This window comes from Mustela nivalis (genome assembly GCF_964662115.1).
Source record: "Mustela nivalis genome assembly, chromosome: 3".
Classification (NCBI taxonomy): domain Eukaryota; kingdom Metazoa; phylum Chordata; class Mammalia; order Carnivora; family Mustelidae; genus Mustela; species Mustela nivalis.
This window is the reverse complement of record NC_139022.1, coordinates 49,042,953-49,067,403: the sequence shown is the minus strand read 5'-3', so window position 1 is coordinate 49,067,403 and position 24,451 is coordinate 49,042,953. Positions and strand designations below refer to the sequence as shown.

The following is a 24,451-nucleotide window of genomic DNA, read 5'->3' as shown; positions in this document are numbered from 1 at the left end:
TTTTTATTTCAATATTTTATTGAAACTTTTCATATTACACAATTTGCTGAAAACATTTGAAACACTAGACAAAAACAACTTAAAAACACACACACATACAGATACCTCTTCTAGCTGAGGTAATATTGCAAAAGACTCATAATATCACAAGTTTTTGTTACTCTGCTATACAACTTGGTTTATTACATTAATGATACTCAATGACTTTTCAAAAGAAAGAAGACATTACACATCCAGTTTAGAGAGAGCAAGAGAACTGTGCAATTACCGGAAAAGAAGAGAAAGCAGAAATGCCAAAGTATCACTTAAATTCTAATGCAATGTGAATTGCTGCCAAGGGGATTTTGTTTGCTTATATATTATTGAAAATAATTAATTCAAACCTGTTTTTTAAAGAGCTGGCAGAGTAGTCTTTCATGTCCCAAAAGATGAAGAAATCAAACTGAGGGTGAATATCCTCCACAATCTCAGTTGCAAAAAACAAATACCAAAGCGTATGTTTTATTTTCTGAGCAGATATATGAATACACAGAAATATTGAAGCATTCATGTCCAATCAGTAAAGTGAATGCTTTGTGCAGTTGTTAACAAAGCCAGTGCTAAAAAGACAGTTGTGAGTAGTCAGGCATGTTTGCAAAAGTGAGAGAGAGCTCCTCACTCTCCAGTTGTTTCTGAAAATGGCTGAGTTATCAGATCCCCCAAATCTTGGTCATTTTGAAATCAGTTTGTTTCATATCTGTAATATCTAGTGCTGGGAGTTTGGTGCCTTCAATAAATTTAAAAACTTAAAAAAAATTTAAAAACTTAAGGATTATTTTTCAAGGGCTCATAAAATAGAGAAGGGTAACTCAAGGGAAATTTATATGCAAATGTGCTAAATCGATTCATAAATTCACTTATCATACTAAGTATTTATCAGGTTTTTCAGATTTTTTTTAAAGAATTTATTTATTTATTTGACAGAGAGAGATCAGAAGTAGGCAGAGAGGCAGGCAGAGAGAGAGAGGAGGAAGCAGGCTCCCCGCTGAGCAGAGAGCCCGATGCGGGACTCGATTCCAGGACCCTGGGATCATGACCTGAGCCAAAGACAGTGGCTTAACCCACTGAGCCACCCAGGCGCCCCAGATTTTTCAGTTTTTAACTCAATCTCTTTCATACTATTTGACTCAGATGAAAGAAACCCTACAATGTAAAGCAAGCAAATCACACTTCAGCTCCATGGCCAAAATCTGGCTTATGTAAGAGGACCATTGGGCCTGTGGAACGTTTTAATAGAATCTTATTTATGATATCATTAATCATAATGAATTAAAAAATATTCTGAGCTATTATTTAAAAAATGTAGCCAATGGATATTTGACTTTGGCACGTGTATGCTAAGGAACTAGAGCAATTTTTAGATGGAGAGTGTGCCTAAATTCATTTAAATATATTTGGCCAGCATCTAAGTCCTTGAATTTTAAGGATTTTAGTTTTTCAACTAATTTAGAATGGCACTGAAGAATGTTTAGTATTTTACTTGTCACATCCCAACTTGAATATTAATTTGTATTCTGTCTCCAAAGAGACAAAAGACCAACCTTACTTGTATGTGGTTGACTATGTATCTTGCAAGGATTCTATAATGAGACAGATTTATGTTAACTGAACCTTTACACTGATTTTTGTCAAAAATCTTGAAATAACTAATTTTTAACTACATGATGATCTCATGGACTCTCATTAGTAAATATTTGATTCCATTCAGATTGTTTTCTAGAAATTTTCTGGAACTTGAAATTTTCTAGAGTTTACTCTTATTTGAACAATCTTTGATTATAATAAAAATAATTAGAAGTTGAACAGATTATACACATCTAAAAATTTACTTAGCAGTTCAAAAGCACTGAAAATAATTTAAGTGTCATAGGTAGTGCAAAGCAAACCATGATCTAAGAGATTAACCAGAAAATACAACATGTGACCAGTGGCATTTAATTTTATTTTCCCCTCTTGGTGGAATTTAAAAATGGAAAACATATGTATTTTAGTGATTTTTAAAAAACCACACACATACCACACAAGACCATAGACAGAGTTGCTACTTACATATGGTTTTACACTTTTTGGATAACATCTTTTGGTTCTAAAACTATTTATCACAAAAAGTAATTGTTACGCTGACACTTAGCAAGTAAATTTCAGTTTTAGGCTGGCCAATATTGGTGCAAAATCATTGCACTTGTGTGCTAAATGGTTTGTAGTAAAACTGTGATCACTCCTGTGAGGAAATGAAACTCTAAAATGTTTAATGATGTATCGGTCAAATGCTTATTATTTATTATACAAAGAACCTCACCCACCAACTTCAATTTAGGAACAGGCAGAATTTTTTTTTTTTTAAACAAACCGACAACCATGTTTTTGCTTATTATTTTTGAGATTCACTTCTTTTCCTCATCCATAAAAAGCCGGACGAACCCTTTAATGTTTTTATTTTTTCTTCATTATTCATTCAAACAAGTTTAAACAAAAGGTGATAAGAAATAAACTTGCTTTTCCCTTTATGTGTATCTAGTTTAGAGAATAAAACTATTAATAAAAACTAGAAGAAAATAAAAACTGAAGCCATTATTTAATGATGACTATATGAAAGGCAAGAGGCACACACTTTCACATGAATTTTAATTGTGTTTCCTCTAAGACAAGTCATTCAGAAATATAAGGCAAGTAACATTCCTTTCAGGACACAATTTGTAAATATGGAAACATTAGTAGTAGTCATGATTATTTTTTACTCTCTCGCTCTTAGGAGTGGCTCTAAAAATGGCCTGATGATTCACAAATCTAGGTAAGCAAATCAAACTTTATAAACATATGACAAATTTTCAGTTGCTGGCATTGAAAGGCTGGGTTTGGATATGGACAAATATACTGTTTGCCTTAAATCTTTTGGGTACCTTGTCTTTAATATTTTGTTCTGCTATTCAAGCAGAAAGTACATGACTTCCTTTTATGAAATAAGCTGATCTCAGAGTGGAAAATTTGTAGAGATGAAGGAAATTCCAAGTTCTGTGTATATACAAAAAATGGCTTTATATAATAAATATATAGCCATTACGAAGTTACACAGGGACAATGCAATTTAAAACTCTTCAAGTCCTGCTTACACGTGGGCAAATCCAGTCCTTCCCATCTTTATCACTGATGACATAGTTTATTTACTTAAAGGTAAACTATATTGGTACTATATACTCTATTAAGGATGACATAGCAGTATTAATCTAGAAGGTGAAATAAACTTCTAATAAATTCTTAAGTCAGATGGAATAAATTCAGCTCTGTGAATTCTTGTTTTATGTTTGCTGACAAATTTCTCCTTCTGCCCAGGATCATTTTAGTTTAGCATGAGTGCTACACTGGCTAGAATTCAATGCACAAGTGTTACTTTCACTGAGTTTTCGAATTTGGAATACTTTTCATCCAAAATATGTACCTATGTCTTTTAAAAAATGAAGAGTCAATGTATCAGCATGGGCTTTCCCTACCAGTTTCACTTTCGAATCCATTTTCCCCCCAGTACTTCACTTTTATCCCTCATAATTTCATAACAAAGTATCCAGATTATATCTTTTAGACTAACCAGGAACTTAAACCTCAAGCGCTATTTTGAAGAAGGGTGGAGTAAATAATTTTGGTAATCTGTAGAACAGCTGCATGCAGTGTGTACTGTATTATAACAGCACCAAACCCCTTATAAAAACCAAGCACTCCTTCCTCCTGCCTTATGGTATTGATACAGTCTCTCATTCCCTCGTACTGTGTGTTAATTGGAAGCACTTCATAGCCAAGGTCTGTATTGTCAATGATTGTGCGTGTTCCTTGAATGTGAAGGCGGTGCAAGACTGTTTCCAATGGGTAAAGTATAACATCAGAGCAAAGACTGGCAGCAAAGTTAGCAATAAGTTCTGGAAAATAAGCATCCAACATACTCTGCACTGGACTAGTGCTCTCAGCTAGATGGCTACTATAAGTCTTTCTCTTTAGAATTAGGAGGACAAACTTCTGAATGATTGAGCTGATGATGTAATGAAGAACTCCATGCAGCACCGTAGGGAAGATCAAAGAAAGGAGTGGGAGCAGTCGTTTGCTATGAGGCACTCCGAGGCCAATCACTCTTCCAATTCCTTCTTTTACACATTCCAAAATTCCAGTGTTATCGCGAATGATCTCACTCTGAAATAAAAATGATGAAACAAATAAAAGTGAACAGTTGCTTACTGTGCCAGAAGAAAGGACTCTTTTTAGGTCCCTTTTAAATCCCAATTTTTGACTACAGGGGGGAAATATCAATGGCTTGCACACTTCGAGAGTTATCTAAGCATTAGATTCTTTTTTCTTCTTTTCTTTTTTAAAGATTTTATTTATTTGAGAGAAAGAAAGAGAGAGAGAGAGAGAGAATGAGATGGGGGAGGCTCAGAGGGAAAAGCAGACTCCCTGCTGAACATGGAGCCTGACGTGGGACTTGACCCTGGGACTCCAGGATCAAGACCTAAGCCAAAGGCAGCTGCTTAACCAACTGAGCTAGCCACCCAGGCGCTCCTAGATTCTATTTTCAAATGAAATTAACTAACAGACAGCTGTGAAGCTGGGAGCTATTCTCACTGGGAAGGGAAACAGGGAGGAGATGGGGAAAGAACAACCCAGTTCCTCTATCTTCAAGAAGCTCCTTAGAATTCATTTTGAAAAGCTACCGGACACCTGAAGAGGTTGTAAAGTGCTTAGAGTTCTTAAAAACCGGCTTAAACCCTGCCTCCACCCATTACTTACCCATTATGTAACCTTGGGCTAGTTACCTTTCCTCAGAATCGGTTTACCATTCTATAAAAATGGGATTAGTCCCACCTCCCTTTTATGCACAGGGCTGCTGAGAGTATTACATGAAAACAGGCTTGGCTTCCAGAGGCACTCCCTCAATATTATCTACAATGTACGCCTTTTTACAGTGACATTAGGGAATAAGAGTCAACACAGATTCTTGATCAGAAAGGATATAAACATTGCAACCTGAGAACAATGGCATGAGTGTACACAGTGACCTTAAAATGTAGGAGCCAGATCACAGATTTTTAATAAAGACAACAGATCAGCAGGAAGCTCATTTTTAAGAGCTTCAGGAGTTGCTGGAGATTTGTAAATAAATGTGTATTTTTCAGGGGAAAAAGTGTTCTCAGAAATCCGAGCTCCCAGAAGGGGGAAAAAACCCACTGAAATATGAATGAGGTAGGAAGGAAGAAGCTACCGTAGTAAGCTGATTGTGTGCTAAAGAAAGGATGAGAATGGCTGCCTGTCAGTGGGGAGAAACAGACACATCTCAGATGCGTGGTAGAGTTACAACTAAGCAGGCATATGACTAATTGGTTATGAAGGATGAAAGAAACATAAAAACCAAGACTTTCTTAAAAATTAGAACTAACGTTTTGAGTCTCTGAGGGCAGATATCAATAGTCCCACTAGAGGAACAGAAGAAGAAGCTCAAAAGGAAACTAATTTTCAGGGTACTAAGAAGAGACTGTTTTATGAGTTGAGTATGAGGGGAAGATGATTTAATTCACATAGATATTAGAGTTGAAACAATTCGTAAGAGTAAATGAGTTCTTCAGGATGGTGACTATAGGATAAAAGCAGAGCAGGCCAAGGATAAAACTTTGGAGGACCGTGGAAAAGATGGGGAAGGGGTTTTCAAAAGAACGTGCTCAAAAGAGAAAAACTGTAAGAAGCAACAGACAGACTTCTAGAAAATACACAAAAGGAGACAGCAGGTGGAATCTGGAGCAAGGAAAAACAGTGGCTGGATATTGGGTAAAAAAAAAACAAACAACAACTGACAGTCAGCTGGGCACTTTATATAAATAACTCATCTAATTTTTATAACTTATTAAAATGCTATTCCCATCTTATGGATGAGAAAATTAAGATCTAGAAAGGTTAAAACATTTGTTTACTCACAGATCAAACTCAAGTAGAGAAATGTGATTTTGGTAAGGGTCTGTCTAAAGCTAAAACCTGTTCTCCCCAACATATCACATCGCTTTTTTTTTTTTTAATCACTACCTTCCTGTTATTTTACCCCCTTATCTGTCAAATGTGGCTATCTCATTGAGTGATAGCTCTGTAAACCTCAGCCTTACACAAACATCATATCATTTGATACAATGCCAAAAGCAAGGGGAGAGGAAAGTATATTTGCATAGCAAAACATTAACTTTACTTAACTCAAGCTAATTATAAATAAATAAATAAATAATCAATCAACAATAAAGCCAGAAAAGCAACTAAATGGAAAAGAATAATTACAAAAGCAAAGGCTAATCCTGTGAGGTTCTTATAGAGGAAACACATACATACTGAAGACAAGAAATAAACAACAAGATCTGGTGTTGGAGGCAGGAGATAAGTGGTGTACAATTAATTGGATTTTGAGTATATGTGAAATTAATACTATCTTCCGGTTACAGTTTTAACTGTAGGAACGGTATGGTAAGTACATTAATACACTGTACTTGAAGGGCCACCATGTGGTTAGAAATGGTAAAACACTAAAAAGCTGACAGGAGATTGCTTTAGCTTTGTAGAATTTAACACACCATGGTACCAAATGTTCCTTAAAAGGCATATTTAAAAAGAATGCTGTTTGTAAACATCTATGGGACTACCTTCTCACTATTGGGGTGATTATCCAGCATGTTTTATGCTCAGGTAATTAGTAATTTACGGTCTGGCGACAAGCCATAAACATCTGCGTTTTTCGTAAAGATTTAAAAAGTTGAAAAAACCAAACAGATTCTTTGTATTAAGAATAAGCTCTTGGCTGGGTTCTGAGATACTTGAATGAACAATACTGCTGGCTATGGGATGGATAAAAAGAATTAAAACTAGAAGTGTGAAGAAATTTTGCAAAGGAAAGATACACAACCAGCAATGTACCTAGTATACAATCTCTGGGATATGGGTGGTATTTGAGGGTTTAAAATTTTAAAAGGATAGTGTCTTAAACTCTTCTGGTATACAATCAGAATCTGATATAAACAATATACTGAATATTCAAAAAAATTTTTATCTAAAAAATGACAATAAAATGTAGCTCACCTGTACTGTTTCAATTAGACTTGCTGAATAAAAAGGCATTGCCACCATATAAGTTAGGCTGTAGAAATTAAAACAAATTTATCAGGATACTGAAACAACATGCTTATGCTAAATTTTGAATATCTACTTATATATATATCAATGTAATTTATATTCAAGCCTGAATATATTTAAGGTTTTTAACTATTAATATCTATAGCATAAAGATATCTGGAGACCTGAATTGTAAGATGCCTTATTGAACAGTTAGTGATAAAATTTAAGTAAACACAGGGAAAGGCTGCAAAGAAAAAGGATTTTATTTTAAACCAGTAAAATGTAGGCTTGGTTATGATTCACTGTCTAACCTGCATACAGCTAATGGAACCTTGTTGTATACCTGCATATAGCTAACATAGTCTATAAATCTGGTATTTCAAAGTTAGGATGAGGGATCCATTCCACTGTTTGCCTTTTTAGTGACATTTGAGCAAGTATACTGTTCTGCTATTATCTTATTGATTATCATTATCCATTCCCAGATTTCCCACCCAGCAGAGCTAAGCCAGTGTTCAATGATGAGTGAAGTCCCCTTATATTAAAAAACAATATTGTACAGCTTTGCAAAGTTGTTTCCTATCATCACTACATAGACATAGTAATATTACAACTTTGCAAGCCTGCAAAATATAGTTATTTAAAATAACATCAAGGTGGGACTTACCTAACCCTATGGGCCAGGTCCTGGCAAGAAGTAGTTTTCAAGGTGAATGGAACATCACTAAGTAATAATGTGCTGGAATGTCCCACAGAGGGAGCCAGCAAGCTGGGGGATTTCCAATTCACAATCTTCAAAAAAAATTAAAAAGTGAAGAGTAAAATTCTAATCTACAAAAGTGGTCAGTGTTGTAAAATCATGAAGTGTCTTTAGGACTCCATTTTAATGACACGAAGGCTTGAGTCTGCTCATCACTATACAAATAAGTTTTTGTTTTTGCTTAATAATAAAATAATAATTTTTCTGGAAAATTGGTTTAAACAAGTTGAAGACCTCTGCTAACTTCCTAAGAACACAGAGAAAAATTAGGTTGTGATCTCAGCCTTTCAAATTTAGAAAGATCTATTTTAAAGATAATATATATTTTAGGATTTTATCCCTCAACTCTACATTAACTGTCTTTTGAAGTACTACTCCCATAAATATTTTATTGCCCTAATTTTCTTTGCTGTATTAAGATTTTTTTCAGCCCTAACACTATAAAAATTAATGCAAGTTTTCAATATAAGTGCCACTTTTGATACTTACGATTTTAGTAGAAGGTGTTCTCCTATTTGTTTAGGATTCCATTTATGTGAAATCTCTCTAAAAAATAAATTTCAATAAAACAGAAGCCATGTTATTTACAACATCTTGAATTAGTCTGACTTTCAAAAAGGTAACTGATTGCAATTAAGAAAAAAAATCTGTAGGAGAAATATATTCTAATGGTGAATATGTTCTTTTCTGGGACACCACACTTCAATTATGATGGTTTAAAAAGAAAAAAATATACTAAGTATTTTTCTAGGTGCTGAAAGAAGGGGTTGACTGAAGAGGCAAAACTACCACTAATTATAAAAAACTTAATACTTAAAGGAGGAACATGAAAACTTCAAGGAGGAGATATAAAGATGACAGGTTGAGGAAGAAAGAAGAGTTGAGATGGGGAAAGGGAGACAAGGCATAGGATAATGGATGAAAAAGGATGAGAATTTAAAAACACAATTAACTGTAATGCAGAATGAACGTGGCATTTGTGTAGCACCAAATTTTCCAAATGCCTTTCTTTATTATGATATTAATTGTGTGACCTTTAATATATTCTGATATCTTTCTGAGCACCTACAAGGCCAGGCATGGTGCAAAGTGCTTTGCAGGAGTTATTTCTAACTCTCACAATGACTTTGTTATCCCAATTTCATAGATGAGGAAATAGGCTGAGAGAGGGTTCATAACCTACCCAAAGCCATACAATTAGTTAGTGACGGAACTGGGTCCTAAACCCTGGTTTCTAGGTCTTGGAAGTCTGTACGCTCTGCCTGGACTTCCTCTCATCCCATTTGATATAGGAAGACATCCTGTGAGGTAAGCAGAGCAGGTGTGGTCCAGCTTGTTTTACTTATGAGACAAAGGAAGGTCAGAAGACCCGCAGGGACACATTCAGGTGACAGGCAAGGTCACCAGGTCTGAGATCAAGGTCTCACCCTGTGTGCTTCCTGCTGTTTAGGTCACCCTCGGAAATCAGAAAAAAGAGAAGATAAAGAAGAGAGGCAAGCTGCAAAAGTAAAAGAGGAGAAAGTTGTACCATGAGAAAAGTCAAAAAGGAGAAAGGAGAATGGAGAGAGAGCAAAAGGAAAAGTCAGTGAGGAAACGGAATAAACTGAGAAAGCAGAGAGAGAGGTAGAAGGGGTGGGAGAAGAGGGAGAAGGGAGAGAGAGGCTGAACAGCAGAGAGAGGGAAGTGTAAAATGAAATAAAGAGAACTGCAACCAGTGCCCTTGACAAAACCAGCACCCATGGCACCACGGCCCCAGCAGAGAGCTGAGGAAACATCTATCTGAATATGACAAACCTAAGGAGACAGGGGATAAATTTATTTTGTATTAAAAAAGGTGTAGAAAATCATCATTAATAAATCCTCTAAAAACAAATTCAGTACAATTATAACATGGGTGATAGGCAGAATTTCTCAAAGAATGGAAGATCTGCAGAGAAACTTGGACAATAGACCAACCAACTCTGATCAGTAAGACCTTAGAGAGCCTTCTGGGTCACATTTTTATTAAATTAATACTAAGACTAATATTTTAGGCCTTAACAACCACAGAAAAATATAGCTGAAATGACCACCAATGATTTGGATGAAAAAATATAAAAAAGATCAGGCTTCCCATCTTTTTGACAGCGACTTCATGATTCTAAAACAATATATGCTACATGGTTTGCAAATCGCTGGGTACTGCTGTTACTCTTACCATGGCGCTAGAGAGTACTACCACAGGGCATTATGACAGTGATTTTAAGGACGAAACCATCATTAACATTAGAGACAGACGGGTCTGTGATCAGTATTTCTGTAAGGACAGGGCTACTCTGCCTTTGAATACGATACTAATTACTACTGCTAATTCTTAACACCAAAAAGATTATTAAAAGTGGGAAAAATGAAATTTAGAACCAAGTATAAAAAATATGAGACTCTCTTCCTTGTATCTCTATCTGTGGGTAAAACCTATTGCCACAGCTCTAGAAATTTAAATTAGCACGCTGAAACACTTTAGGAAAGAGAATAATATGAAAAATCTACTTGTGATCAAACCTCTTTACATTTCATTATCATTCATTCATTGTTTATATTTCATTATAGGTAAACATATTTAACTCACTATTTTTATAAGCACAGCCTGCCCTTGAAAGAGAGCAATAAAGTAAAGAGAAATGACTTGCTTTTTCTTAAAATAGTTCTCTATTTGACAGATTGATATACATACATCCATGTATAATCAATACAAAAAAGCAACAGAATTTTTAAATAACTCTATTTTTAAAGTCTTTACTTATCATTCTCTCTCATTTTCACATGTACAGATAACTGCCCTCCTAAAAAAAACCTTCCCTCAAGCAAACCCATCTTCCAGCTACTTCTCTTCCTCATTCCTCTGCACAGCCAACTTTCTGAGCTTGCTATTTTTCCATGTCCTAACACCCCATTCACCTCTGAACCCATGCCAAATTGGCTTTTACCCCATTATTCTAAAAAACAGCTCTTACCAAGGTCCCCATGACCTCTATGTCTACATCCAATGGACATTTTAAAGTCTGAGGGTTACTGGAGGGAAGGTGGGCAGGGGGATGGGTTCAATAGGTGCTGGGTGTTAAGGAAGGCACCGGTGATGAGCACTGGGGGCTGGATAGACTTTATTTCCCCTTCAGCAGACAGCAGGCCCTCAGGTTCCTCCCTTCTTCTTGAAGCATTTTCTGTCGCTGTATTCCACTATGGCATACTCTTCTGGTTTTCCTCCTCCCCTCTAGTCTCTACTTTTGACTCCTTTGCAGTAGGATTTTCTTAAGCCAGCCACCTATTCTAGAGTTCCTAAAGGGTCAGGCCCTCTTTTTACTTTATATGTTATGCTTCTTCCTAATGTAATGTTATCCAAAACGATGCTTTAAAAACCTCCCAAATCCATTAGCTTCACTTTAGATTTCTCTGCATGTCAACCATGTATATCATCTGTCTCCTGATAACTCTACCTGGGTGTGGCAAAGCATCTAAAAATGAACTTGTACAAAATCAAGCTAATGATCTTTCTTCCCTATTCTTGGACTCTTTTAGTGGTCCCTGCTCAGTAACTACTAATAAAAAAGAAATCTACTGAATTGGAGAAAGATTTCATTGTGTTTAAAATGGAATATGTTCAAAGTCAGTGAATTCAGAAGAGTAGTTAGGAGACGGACAACATGAGGAGAAACTGCAAGATGTTTATACTGGTACAATACAAAATGTGAGATGTGTCAAATGAAGTTGGAGGTCAACCAAATGGTTTTTGTGAGACTGAAATACACAGCGAGCTCTGGTTACAGGTGTTCCTTATGTAAATGAGAAATAACATATGAAAGTAAAGGGTACATGTAGTCTCCTTTACCCTACTTGGGAGAAGATTTGGGGAAAAATTGGGATGGGGTCTGGGCGCTAGATAAAGAGATCACAGATGATTATCTTGGGTTACATACTTTTTCTTTTAAAGTAGTAATACTGTAAGCTCTAAGCTTGGTGACTTCATGGGCACTACAGACTTGCTCTTTTTCTTTCAGATGTGATCAAAATGAAAATGAAAATCTAAATATTTGTGAATCCATACTGTCTCACCTGTTCTACCTAGTGGTCGCTGTGCAATTAGGGAACCTCACTGTAGGAGATCCCCCAAGCTCATTCTCCTTGGGTGGTAACTTCTGTGAATCACTTTGGGTTACTGCTTTGCTACCCTGTCTGCTGTGACTTTGCTTTCTCTCTGCCTAAAGAGAATTTTTTAAAATTGTACTTCAGAGAATGGCTTTATTTGACATCTAGTTACATATGCCAAAATCCTAGAAGTCATCCAGGACAGCTCTTCCTCTATCACCTACTATCCCTAGTCCATCACTACATACCATCTGTTTTACCTAAACACATTTCAAAAGAATCCACTTAGATCCATCTCAAGAGATGCCACCCTGGTCCTAGCTACCATTACTTGTCACCCAGGTGACTGTTGTAGAATATGAACATGTGTCCTCTTATCTACTTTGGTCCTCCCGAAATCTTCTCACCTCCATTTAAAATGATCCTTTAAAAACATGAATCTGATCATGTCACTGACCTCTCCTCAAAACTCTTCAATATCCTTGAAGTGGCCTACAAGGCCGTGTATCAATCAGGCTCTCACCTGTATCTTCAGCATTCTGTCACACAGCTCTCCCTCCTGCTCTCTGAGCTTTAGCTATATGAGCCTTCTCTCAAGTTACCAGAATTGTCCATGTTTCCCGTGCAACACTGTCTTCCCACAAACTGTTCTGAGCCTCCTAATCAGCACTCAGATGTCAGGTTACATGTTATTTTATTAGAGGCACTGTTCCGAACCCTTTACTAATATCATAGAATCTTTTCTTTTCCTTCTGGGAACACATCTCAATTTGTAATTATTTATTCATTAATGGGATTATTTTACTTAATGGATGTCCCTATACTGGATTGTAAGCTTCATGGTCACAGGTACCTTTTGTTTCCTCTCCTCACTGTATGCCTGATTTTCAGGAAAGGACTTAGCATATAGTAGATACTCAGGAAATGAATTAGTGAGTGGGATTTATCTGAAAAATTATCCCAGTAGAATACAACAAAGATAGACTTTTGCGTCTTCTTAATAAGACCCAAAATGACCAAGAGAAAATACATACCTATATTAACCAACATGTCTATAAGGTCTATAGAGTAAGAAAGTTAGATAACAAAGTTTAATGAAATTCTGTACCATCCTATTCCCATTCCTCTTTTTCCTTCCCTTAAGCCCTAAGTTAAAGTAACTATTTCATCTCTGTGTTAAAGAAATAGCATTACCTGTCTGAAGTCCCAAAAGTCAGAAGTGGTATAGCCAGGACCAATAGTATTCTGACTACAAATATACAGAATTCTTTACACTTCAATATATAGAAATTCCTGAATTTTATTAGATCTTTATAAAATTTTGTGAGAGAATTTTAAGAACACTTGTTGATACTTAACCCACCGAGCCACCCAGGCGCCCCTGAATAAAGTTACTTAAGAACAGAAATTCAGATTTCTTAAGTATGAGAGGGGAAACTTTTAGTAGGCCAAATGTTTTGTTTTTGATTTTAACATTTCTTAAGTTTGTGTTAAAGAACTCTATGAAGTCCTCTGAAAGCAATTACGTTGGCAAAAAGCCCGATTTCAGTCTTTCCTGCCTTTATTTCATTCCCTGCAAATTCTGTATCCTAAGATTGAGACACTAGTGGCTGTACCTTCGACTACCTCACTTCCTAGTCAATCCAAAAAATTCACTCTGCCAGGGACTAACTTTGGATTAACAAACCATTCAAAGTTTTTGATGCTATCTCTGGCATACAGCACTATACACAAAGTTAGAGTCCTGCCAAATAGTACCTAAACAAATTTATGATTTCCACTATCACCTACTAATGTTCCTTTCATATATACTCCTTGTAAGGTTTCCTTCCTGTTATGCATTTACTGTCTCAAATGTGTATCTTTCTTCTCATGCTTTTCTGCTCTGACCCCAATATTCTACTTCAGAGAGTAAACAGACCCAGAAGCAAGTTTTCCTAATTTCTCTTCCCTCTCCTTCCAAATGTATCTACAATTCTACATTCTAATTCTCTCCTCTCGGCTTCTAAGACACTATTATCCTAGGTTACTACTATGTTCAATGGTTTTTGTGAGTATCTCTTAAAACTGCCTTTAATTACCTCTCCTACCACACACACCTTCACATACACACATGATGTACACATATGCCTTCACACATCACCAAGGATACTGTCCTTGGTCCACTTTCTGTCATTCAGCGTACATGTGTCCTCAGGGTAATTCACCAGTCCTAATGCTTCAACTGCTACTTTTATGCCAGAACATCCAAAGTTATGCCTCCAGCTTCAAATTTTTTCTAAGACCCCAATCCATGGTGCCAACCACATATCAGAAATGTCCTCCTAGCTGCCCTGCAGGAATCTCAAACTTCATCTATTAAAAGATAAATTCCTCATCTTCTTTCCCATTCCAACTTATTCTTCTTTTTGTATTCTCCAGTCTAGAAGTCTATCACTGATGGAGATTTTCTCCCATTCCCTGATTCCCAATCTATCACCAATTATCTATTAGACTTCAGAAATGTCTATCCCTTTCTGTTCCACACTTCAGATACCTCTCAGTCTGGCCTAGATTACTATAACAGTTCTCCACAAGTCACTGGCTACACCAGTGTACTTTTTAATTTTATACTGCCACTTGAGTAAATCCTTGATCAAAGAACCCATATATTGAAACAAACACCTTAGATTCCCAATTACATAGAGAATGAAGTCAAAGTCCCTTACAAAGGCATGGCCATGCTTCCAACTAGCATCTCAGCCGCTTTTCCTATTATTCCACTCCATAAATGTCCAGTATTCCAAGCACAAGACTTTTATTATGCAGACCTTCCAATTTCCATAAAATTGGGCATACTCTCCTTTTCTGCCAAGTCAAATTCCTACTCATAATTGAAGATATAGTTCAGATTTCAGTTTTTTTCTTCAAACCTTTGCCAATAACTTCATGTGAAGTATCCCTGGGCACTGAATGGGGTTTGTTTAATTATAGCACTAATCTTGATGTACTACTTTAATTTGCTTACGTGTGTCTCCTTCACCTAAGAGGCTACTTAAACAGTAAGAACTGCTCACATACTCATGTTTGTTCCTTACTAGACAGTTGTTGAAACATAGTCGTCAGTAGGACCTGAGAGACCTATCTCAATAAATAGTAGACCAGGAAGCATTTTCTTTACCACATACTAATTCAGTAAGATATATCTAAGTTTGGTCTCTATTTCATCTCTTAGCAACTTCAGGTAAGTTTTCAAATTCAATGTATTTTTAGAAACTATCATTTTTTAAAAAAATTTAATACGGAGCTAATATTGAAAAGATGCCAAAAAGGTACCTTGGTAAAGGTGTAAATTCACTTATTATTCCCTCTGCTCCAAGTGTGACTCCCTGGACAATAAACGTACTTCCCATTCCTTTCCAAAGGGCCCTCGGTCCCTAAAATGAACAAAATTTATTGTTATTTCTATTAATGCCTAAATAAGAAACACAAAAAAGGTCTTAATAAAACTTGATATTAAATGTTTACTAATATTTTCCAATAAGGCATTATTTTAAGACATTTTAGTAGATAACTACAACTACATTAATTCCTATCACTTTATTATTTGTTGAGTGGCCAACTTTAGGTGATGTGAATATTCCAATTAACTACATCTCTGATGCTAATTAAACATACTAATATTTAATTAATTTCAGAAATGATGTGAATATATTAATTATTCAGTGACACCAAAAGACATCATTACCAGGTTACATTAGTTTTAGAGCAAGCATTAAAATATTTTTGTTAACTAAATTAAAAGGAATTACTCTTGGTTTAATTACCACTAAGACCATGTGGTACTTATATTATAAATAATCTTAATAGAACCTATAGACTAATTCTCACCTGAGTTTTGTTGAAGCTGTACATGATATTGATGACTGTAAAGGGAGTGAGATGGTAATGCCGAGCATGATAATTAACCTATGAAAGATTATGTTGTAAATTATTTTTGTTATTGTTTTGTCAAGAAATAACAATGTCATCAAAGATATACAAAGGAGTCAAAGCATAAACAAAAGTCCAATTCTAAAGTCATCAGAAGTTACCCTAAACAAAATTACTACTATTAAAAGTACATTTAAATAACTTATTAAAAGTACAGTATGTATGGCTATATATATATATATATATATATATATAAAATACACAATATACACAGTAATGTAGAATATATAATAAAGAAGGACAAGCTGTTTGACATTTATATTTCCATAAACACTAGAATTACATTTGGTGTAGCCAAACATTCATGCCATTGAACACACAGGAGCCACTGAAGAACTCAGAGAACGAGAGATTCATGTCTCCCAATACCAAGCACTTTTTACACTGTAAACTATGAACAATTGGTAAATTATAAAATCAGTAAAGGGGGGTGATATTTTGTAAAATAACAAAAAAGTATCAGAATTCATCACACATTCTAATGCCATTATTTCATAAAACATTTAAGTTACTTGTATAGATGTATACACTGAATCACAATGTGATACTGTTGCTTTGTAAAATACATGTCTGAAATCCACTGTTCTAGGCTATCTACACTGTCCATGCTTTTAATGACTATTTTTTGGGGTGCTGAAGCAAGAGCAGCTTAATTTGTAATTATTTATATATTTTCTAATTCAATTTTCAAAGAAGATTAAGTTAGATTATGGAAGCTTTACCACAGTGTTGTCCAATTAATCCATGGGGCCATTCGGGGGATCTACAGGTTTAAAATTATCTTCTTAATGATACTAAGGCATCACTTGTCTTTTTTATTGTGTTGACATTTTCAAAAATAACGCAAAACAATGGTGGCTAAAACTGCTTACTCCTTAGCATGACTCAAGACAGCTGGTAGCAAACTGTATTTTTGTACATATTATATTCTTTATCCCATTCACTTGGAAGGAGGAAAAAGCCACTTTCACTTAAGAATGTCCTTGGTGAAACAGTAAAATGCATTAATTTTATAAAATGTTGATTCTTAAGTATACATCTTTGTAATTACTATACTGTGTGTTACATAATGAAGTAAGACTTCTGTTGTGAGGAAAAGCATTTGTCTGATGAAGCTGCAAGCTGAACTAGCTACTTTTTTCATGGAACACCATTTCTTCTGCAAAAACTGACTACCAGACTACAGTTATTAACATGTGAGAAAAACATGCAGGGGCAGCTGGGTGGCTCAGTTGACAAAATGTATGACTCTAGGTTTTGGCTCAGGTCATCTCATGGGTCATGGGATGAGTCCCACACTGGACTCTAAACTCACCCAGGAGTCTGCTTGAGAGTCTCTTTCCTGCCCTCCCCACCCATCTCCTCACTCTCTCTAAAACAAACAACTAAATCTTAAAATAAAAATAAAAATAAAAATGAACAAAGTGAGCCTATTGATTAAAGGAAAAAAACTGGCATTATGGGATGCTAATAATAAATCTGACTTTACAAGCAAAATTTAGAATTCTGAAAAAACTGCATCTACCATGAAGAACTTACCAATACTGAAACACTTTTCTGGTGGGATTGGTAGTGATTTAATGACAATTTTTTAAAGTACTATAAAATCAAATGTCTTAACATTAGAAGATCTACAGAACTCAGTAAATCAGTGTTTTTCTTTTTCTTTTTTTTTTTTTTAAGATTTTATTTATTTATTTGTGTAAGAGAGAGAGCACACAACCTTTATGAGCACAAGCAGCGGGGGCAGCAGGCAGAGGGAGAAGCAGGCTCCCTTGCTGAGAAAGAAGCCGGTTGTGGCACTTGATCCCAGGAACCAGCATGACCTGAGACTAAGTCAGACACTTAGCCGAATGAGCTACCTAGGCGTCCAGTATTTTGTAAATAATCAACACATGATGTTATAGAATCATACATAGATCAATAGATTTTAATGTAAGAGAGTACAAAAAGTTAACTCACATGGTTTGAAATTTCTCACTGCAAATAACCTTTAATATATTACTATTTATTAAGTTTTGGTGTAGTAAAAAAGAAGAAAATCTGCTAATTATCTGAAAAAGATATAAAATATTCCATTTTCAATATATACGCATATAAGGTTAGACCTTCTTCTTTCAAAACCAAAATTTTTTATGATGTAAGAGTTTTCAAGACCAAAAAGTTTGAGACTGATCTGATCTGATTCTGGTACATTTCACATGGAGTAATAGTTATACAGTTTCAGCCATTGATCTGAGTTCTGTATTTTAAATCAGAGTAAGGATTATTGTTTAGACGGTAACAGAAAAGTTCATTTACCTGACATTGGCGACGTAGAACAATGCAAGGATGAGCCAGTACATTTTCTGTAAAGAGGCTATAAAAGAATAATTTATATATATATATTATATAATTAATATATATATATTTTGTGTATACACACACACAAGCACACACACACACACACACACACACACACACACACACATAATAGCCAAAACTTAAATTACAACAAATATGTATCTGAAATTATTCTTGCTTGAAGAATCATGCATTATTTTGTTTCCCATTCTAACAGTTAAAAAAAATTGTCTGGATATATTGGCAAATCATTCTAAGAACAACAAAATTCAATATGAAAAGAATTAAAGCCAGATCTGTAAACTGGTAAGCAAGGGCAGTAACAGAAAATAGTAATACATGTCCTCTAAAGATGAAACTACAGCTCCGTGCATGAAATGGGAAACTCCTTTCTTAGACAACTTAAATGCTCCTTTCCATTTCTTTCAGAAGATATCCTATGAACAAAGTTCCTATCAGAAGAGTCATCTGTTCTTCATGAACCACCTTCTATAAATTTTAGTTCTGATGTACATTGCATTTAAGTTATTAGGGATTAAGTTATAAGGATTTTAATAACTATTAATTGACTACTATTTTGGATATAATATATTTCTTCTGAGAGCATTCCCTACAAAATAATTACAATTGCAGGCTTACATAATAACAGTGACAGCTGCACAAGCATGAGAGCACATGCAGGGCATATACATATACGCATATAAATAATGTAATCAGGGGCGCCTGGGTGGCTCAGTGGGTTAAAGCCTCTGCCTTTGGTTCAGGTCATGATCCCAGGGTCCTGGGATCAAGCCCCGAGCCCCACATCCGACTCTCTGCTCGGCAGGGAGCCTGCTTCCCTTCCTCTCTCTCTCCCTGCCTCTCTGCCTACTTGAGATCTCTTGTCAAATTAAAAAAGAAACAAAAAAACCCCCCTTAAAATAAATAAATGAATAAATAAATAAATAATGTATCAAATGAACAACAGCTTTTAGCAGTGAGGCTAAAGAAAAATTAATTCTAGTAAAAGGAAAATTTTAATTCACAATTATGCTCCTATTTAAAGTAATACTCTCAGTTTTAATTATGCAAATAAGATAATTTTTTTCTTGATTAAAATTTTAAAACAATGAGTTGTCCTGGCATGCAACAAAACCCTTTGTGGAATTCTGATGTATTTTGAAATAATATTCATTAGAGATCACATAATGAAAACTGGAGGGTTTCTTCCCCACAAAATGATCATTAAAAATAAAAAAAATAATGGTGGTCATTAAATGCTGATTGTAAGCAAAACCCAGACTCCATGTTGTTAAATATCATATTACAATTAGAATGTTTGGGGGAGGGTTCAATGCAAATAACTTTCTCTTAGAGGGGGGATTAGATCAGATTTTTTGGACACTGACACATGAAAGTTATTATAATATAACTTACAAAATTATTTTGTAGTTATAAATTGAATGACTATTCTCTATCCTTACTAAAAAAAATCAAGTTATAGATTTTAAATAACTTTTTCTTTTCTTTTAAAGATTTTATTTATTTATTTGACAAAGAGAGATCACGAGTAGGCAGAGAGGCAGGCAGAGAGAAAGAGAGGAGGAAGCAGGCTCCTGCTGAGCAGAGAGCCCGATGCGGGACTTGATCCCAGGACCCTGAGATCATGACCTGAGCCGAAGGCAGTGGCTTAACCCACTGAGCCACCCAGGCGCCCTTAAATAATTTTTTCTGAAAAATATTATTCAACATTTAATTTATTGCTCCAAAGAATCAATCTAAAGGAAGCAATACTAATCATTTAATATCCTATATTAAAACACTCTGAATAAAACACTTTAAATAAAAACTTCAATTAAAAATCATTAGAAAAAAACATTACCTTGCAAGGCCAATACCAAATCCAGCAAATCTATTCAACTGCTCTAAAATAGGAAGAAATAAGATTACTCATAACCAATATTTAGGATTACTGTAAAATTTTTTTTTCTTTTATTAACATGATATTCATTTAAATTCTAGGTCCTAGAGTCAAATTCTGATATGGGCCAGGGAAGCTGTGGGAAGCTGCAAGATAGACCTGTTCTTTAGCTCCAATTCACTGTTGACATGTGGGACTGTGGGCCCAGTGTTTCTAAACTGTTATTTTTCTGAAGAGATATTGCCATTTTTATGTAATATCTTCCAATTTCAAAATACCAGCAACTATTTTAAAAAGCATTACAACACTGTGGGCCAAATCAAACATGTCTGCAGGCAGAAACTAAGGATTACCACTTTTCAACTTCTAACTACAATTTAAATTTTTTTAACCAGCAACTTCACCTCCTATCTTGTAAAATTAGTCATTTGCTGTTATTGATGGAAAACATCTATGTTAAATGAACAGTTGCAAGTAAGACACCTCAAAATTATTAAATCAAAAGCGTACTTAGGGTAATCAAAATGGTTAAATGAGGCTCTCTTCTCAACAAGTTTTGAATATTTTGAGAGTAACTGCTTAGTTAGATCTCTGTGAGAAGCTACTGGGTACATACGCGCTATTCCTGATGTCATTTCTATTGTCTTATTAGAAAAGTTTACAGCTGGAAACACTCCTATGCATACGTCAAAACAAATAAAAGAATTTCTCCTTGGCTAAAAATCTCAAAATCATGATGGTGAAATACCACAACCTCAGGGGGCCAGACATTACATTTCTACTATAATACAATATTCACAAGGGATAATTTTTTTCTCTCCTCCTCTTTTCTCTCTCTCAGCTCTTTCACATGCTGTCACTATTTCCTTACAGTCAGAATAAGGCCATGTAAACATGTCCCTGGGGAAACTATTTTGTTAACCCTTGCCTTAGAAAATGTACAAGCCAGATAGAAGGTTCTTTTGCCAATGAAGATATTTTCCTCCTTTCAGCTTTTCCCTTTTTGCATGTATATTAACAGAAAATGCCACGGATATTTTCTGCAAAGTGCTAGAAAGGTTTATTAACTGTGTAAATTAACTAGGTCTCTCAGTCTTCAATTCTCCTTGCAAAAATACCACCGCCAACCTCTTAACTGCTGCAAACACTCCCTGGTTTTAAGAGTTCCTCCTCACTGTAACCACTAAAGCACAAATTATAAAAAGATAAAAATATCAGCTTTACTGCCTAAGAAGTTAACTGTGTAGCAATCATATATGCATTTTGAATTACTTATAGCTTTCCACAGAAAAAAAACTAGAGGGGACCACAGAAAGAAAACTAGAGAGGGTGAAAAAACAAACTGTATAACACTGTGTAAGATCCTCCTCCTCATCCTCACTTGCTCTTAAGTGATATTTAAAATCTATTCCTCCAAGGTAACTCAAATCAAATAAAAATTATTGTACTTCCAAGTACACACAAATAAATGCAAATGAACACATCCAGAATATACTTAATATTTAATGGTCTAGTCTATTATTCTAATGATTCCAAAATGGGAGGAGGCAGTGACTATTTCCATTTTGTGAATAAACAAAAAGTTGAGAATATTTAGATCACAGTGTTATAATTAAAACACAGGTCTTCCGACATTCTACAGTGAATAATTATGTCTTGATTCCAACGTCTTGACATTGTCTCAGTGTTTTTTACTTCTTAGTGGAGTTTTTAGGTGAGAAATAGGCGATGGGAAAATGTAGGAGTACAGTTTGAGAGTCTAGAAAACAGACAAAACTCCTATGATTAAAAGAGAAAAGGAAGGAAACGAATTTTTTTTTTTTTAGCTTACTATGTGCTCCATACTATACGAGGCATTACTTACACTTCATTTTATTTAACCTTAAAAAAACTCTATGAATTATTCTTCTAGCCACCTGAAAGGTGAAAAGACGCAAGGCTCTCGGAGGTTAACAAAATGTCTTAGCTTTTGAGAGTGGTAGAGTCAGGTTTGAATCGAAGGCTGCCAATGCTGAAAAACTTTACAGAACCCAAAGCTACCACTATTAATTCAAGGCAATAATGGTGTCAGTGAACTAGGTATTGTTCACATAATTCCCAATAAACAATAAACAATCCAATTTCCTTCCTTCTTGATTTAGGCCATGGGATGTCACACACCAAAACCCTTCGAAGCTCCTACCACGCAGCCCAGAGCTAAGGCAGGTGTCTGTTCCCGAGGTGATCCGGGAGGAAAGGTTTGTGCAAAGAAGAGGGAGCAGGCCCGCTGCAAGGGCAGAGGACGAAAGGAGGGCAGAGGGTGTGGCGCGCGATACGTCCAGCGACACCGGAGGCGGGACCCTCGGCGCGGCTTCCGCGGTCTGCAGGCCGCGGGCCGCGGCCCCGCCACTCCACCCACCCCTGCCTCGCTCCCAAGTCCCTCACCGGTGCTCTGTCCAGGCACGCCGCCGCCGCTGCTGCCGCCGGGAAACGGTTCCTCCGCGGGGCCCTCGAGCGGGGTGGAGGGGCCGGGCACGCCGTAGGGCGGGCTCTTCTCGCCCCAGTGCAGGTTGCGGCTACCGGGGATGTCTGGGGGAGTGGTCACCCAGTGGCTCAGGTCCGACGCGGAGCTGAAGGACCTGGCAGGGAAAGCGCCGCCAAAACCCTGCTCATCCCGAGCTCCGCCCCGATAGCCCAAGCCATCGAATCCGTCCGGGCGCCGCGGATGCATCGCAGACGGCGCAGGATGACGCGAGCCCACCCGGAGCCCACCACCACTGGGGCCACCGCGACCTCCGGCCACTCGGCTTCTTCCCGGCCCCCCGCCGCGTCTGGAGTGATCTGACAACCGGAAGTCACGTTGCAAACCCGGAAGTTCGGCGAGCACGTGATCATAACCTTTTCCGGCGGTCTGGTGAGAGAGAGCGTTGCTACGGAGACGCGGCGGTCACCTAGGGCCAATCCTTAAAGAAAATCGCTGTCTGGAGGAGGTGGAAAAATGACTGTGGCGTTAATGGAACATTGTACCAAAGAGATGCCAAGGGAACTGGGGTGGGAAGGACAGCCTGGATAAGCGGAGGTCGAATAAAGAGGTTTTATCGAGGGACGTGACGCGTCGGTGGAGCTGACTCACTGAGATCTCCGCCAGCAATGTCCTGCTGCACTCAAAAGGCCTCAGATCTAGGTCTTCTCTTTTCCTCCCTGGTCTAGTGCCTCGCCCGCCGCAAGGCAGCGATTAGACTTTAGAGTTGCGGGGTGTTGGTGACGTCTCTGTAGCGTTGCCTCCCGCACTTAGAGTTTTAGCTAGGCACTATTGAGAGCTGGTTCTGCTCAGTGAACTAAAAGGTAGTATGGACAGCTAGAGCAAGCATTACAAAAGACCGTCGGTGGAGAAAACCTCCTTTTCCCCTCCGCTCCCCCACGAATGTAAACTGCTCGGGATTTAGGAATTAAGCATTTTGCTTTTCCGAGGCTACAAAACAGTTGTAATTGTTTTTTCCCCCGGGTGCATCTAAGTCACTTAGTGTCTTTAAAGTCTAGTGATACCATTCAAGATTGAGACCCTAGTTGAACAACTAAGAGGACTTCTGAACAGAGTCCTCTACTACCTGTTTTCACGGGCTCCATGGGCTCTTCGGGCAAAGTCCTTCTCCCTAAACTTGATCGAGGCTTCCATGGATTCTTCCTGTGTCCCTACTTCCCCACTGAACGTCCAGGATTCTGAGGGCTTTCAGAAGAGAATCTTGACACACGATTCTTAATCATCCAGACGCGACCCTTTCTTTGAAGTGGTAACTTCATTCATTGGGTTGGTATGTGGCTTAGGCAATTGTATTGAGTCTCTCAATACAATTGAGTATTGAGTATCTGCTATTACTATATAATATTAAATATATATATACATATATGTATATATACACACACACACACATATATATATATATATATATATATATATATATATATAAATATTGAGTATCCAGTATTACTCAAGTACTAATACCAAATTAATTACTGAGCATGGCAATACAAAATATTTCTCTGTTCCTTAGAAATGATTGAATTAAAGCTGCATTTGGCTCAGGTCTTAAACTTGCTTCTTAAAAGGAGAAGGAGAGAAAGGCCTGTGTTTATGCGTATGTGTGCACTTTTAATATAAAAACCATAGCATCTCACAATTTCTCATCCATATCAATGAAGAAAAGATGAAT

The 24,451-nt window shown here is 36.6% G+C and overlaps 1 protein-coding gene across 3 annotated transcripts; it reads right to left on the bottom strand.

Moving 5' to 3' along the window:
• Window positions 1–23,951, bottom strand: SLC25A46 (solute carrier family 25 member 46). Of its 3 annotated transcripts, none has more exons than XM_082723726.1 (8): window positions 23,849–23,951; window positions 20,223–20,265; window positions 18,320–18,377; window positions 15,917–15,994; window positions 15,362–15,462; window positions 8,414–8,470; window positions 7,129–7,186; window positions 1–4,215 (listed from the first exon to the last, which is right to left on the bottom strand). In XM_082723726.1, the coding sequence occupies exons 1-8, from the start codon at window positions 23,865–23,867 to the stop codon at window positions 3,637–3,639; spliced, it is 993 nt and encodes a 330-aa protein (XP_082579852.1). In that variant the 5' UTR covers window positions 23,868–23,951; the 3' UTR covers window positions 1–3,636. The 3 variants fall into 3 exon arrangements, with proteins under 3 accessions (XP_082579852.1, XP_082579851.1, XP_082579853.1); XM_082723725.1 differs by lacking the exon at window positions 23,849–23,951 and adding an exon at window positions 22,686–23,727; XM_082723727.1 differs by lacking the exon at window positions 23,849–23,951 and adding an exon at window positions 22,422–22,542.
• Window positions 23,952–24,451: the final 500 nt, after the last annotated feature.

Bases quoted from the DNA above. Each gene is read 5' to 3' on its own strand.
- SLC25A46 (XM_082723725.1), bottom strand. From the start codon at position 22,971: ATGCATCCGCGGCGCCCGGACGGATTCGATGGCTTGGGCTATCGGGGC. The intron at 20,266-22,685 runs GTGAGGGACTTG...TTCCTATTTTAG, and splicing joins CGTGCCTGGACAGAGCACCG to AGCAGTTGAATAGATTTGCT. The intron at 7,187-8,413 runs GTAAGTATCAAA...TAATTTCTACAG, and splicing joins GAACACCTTCTACTAAAATC to CCTAACTTATATGGTGGCAA.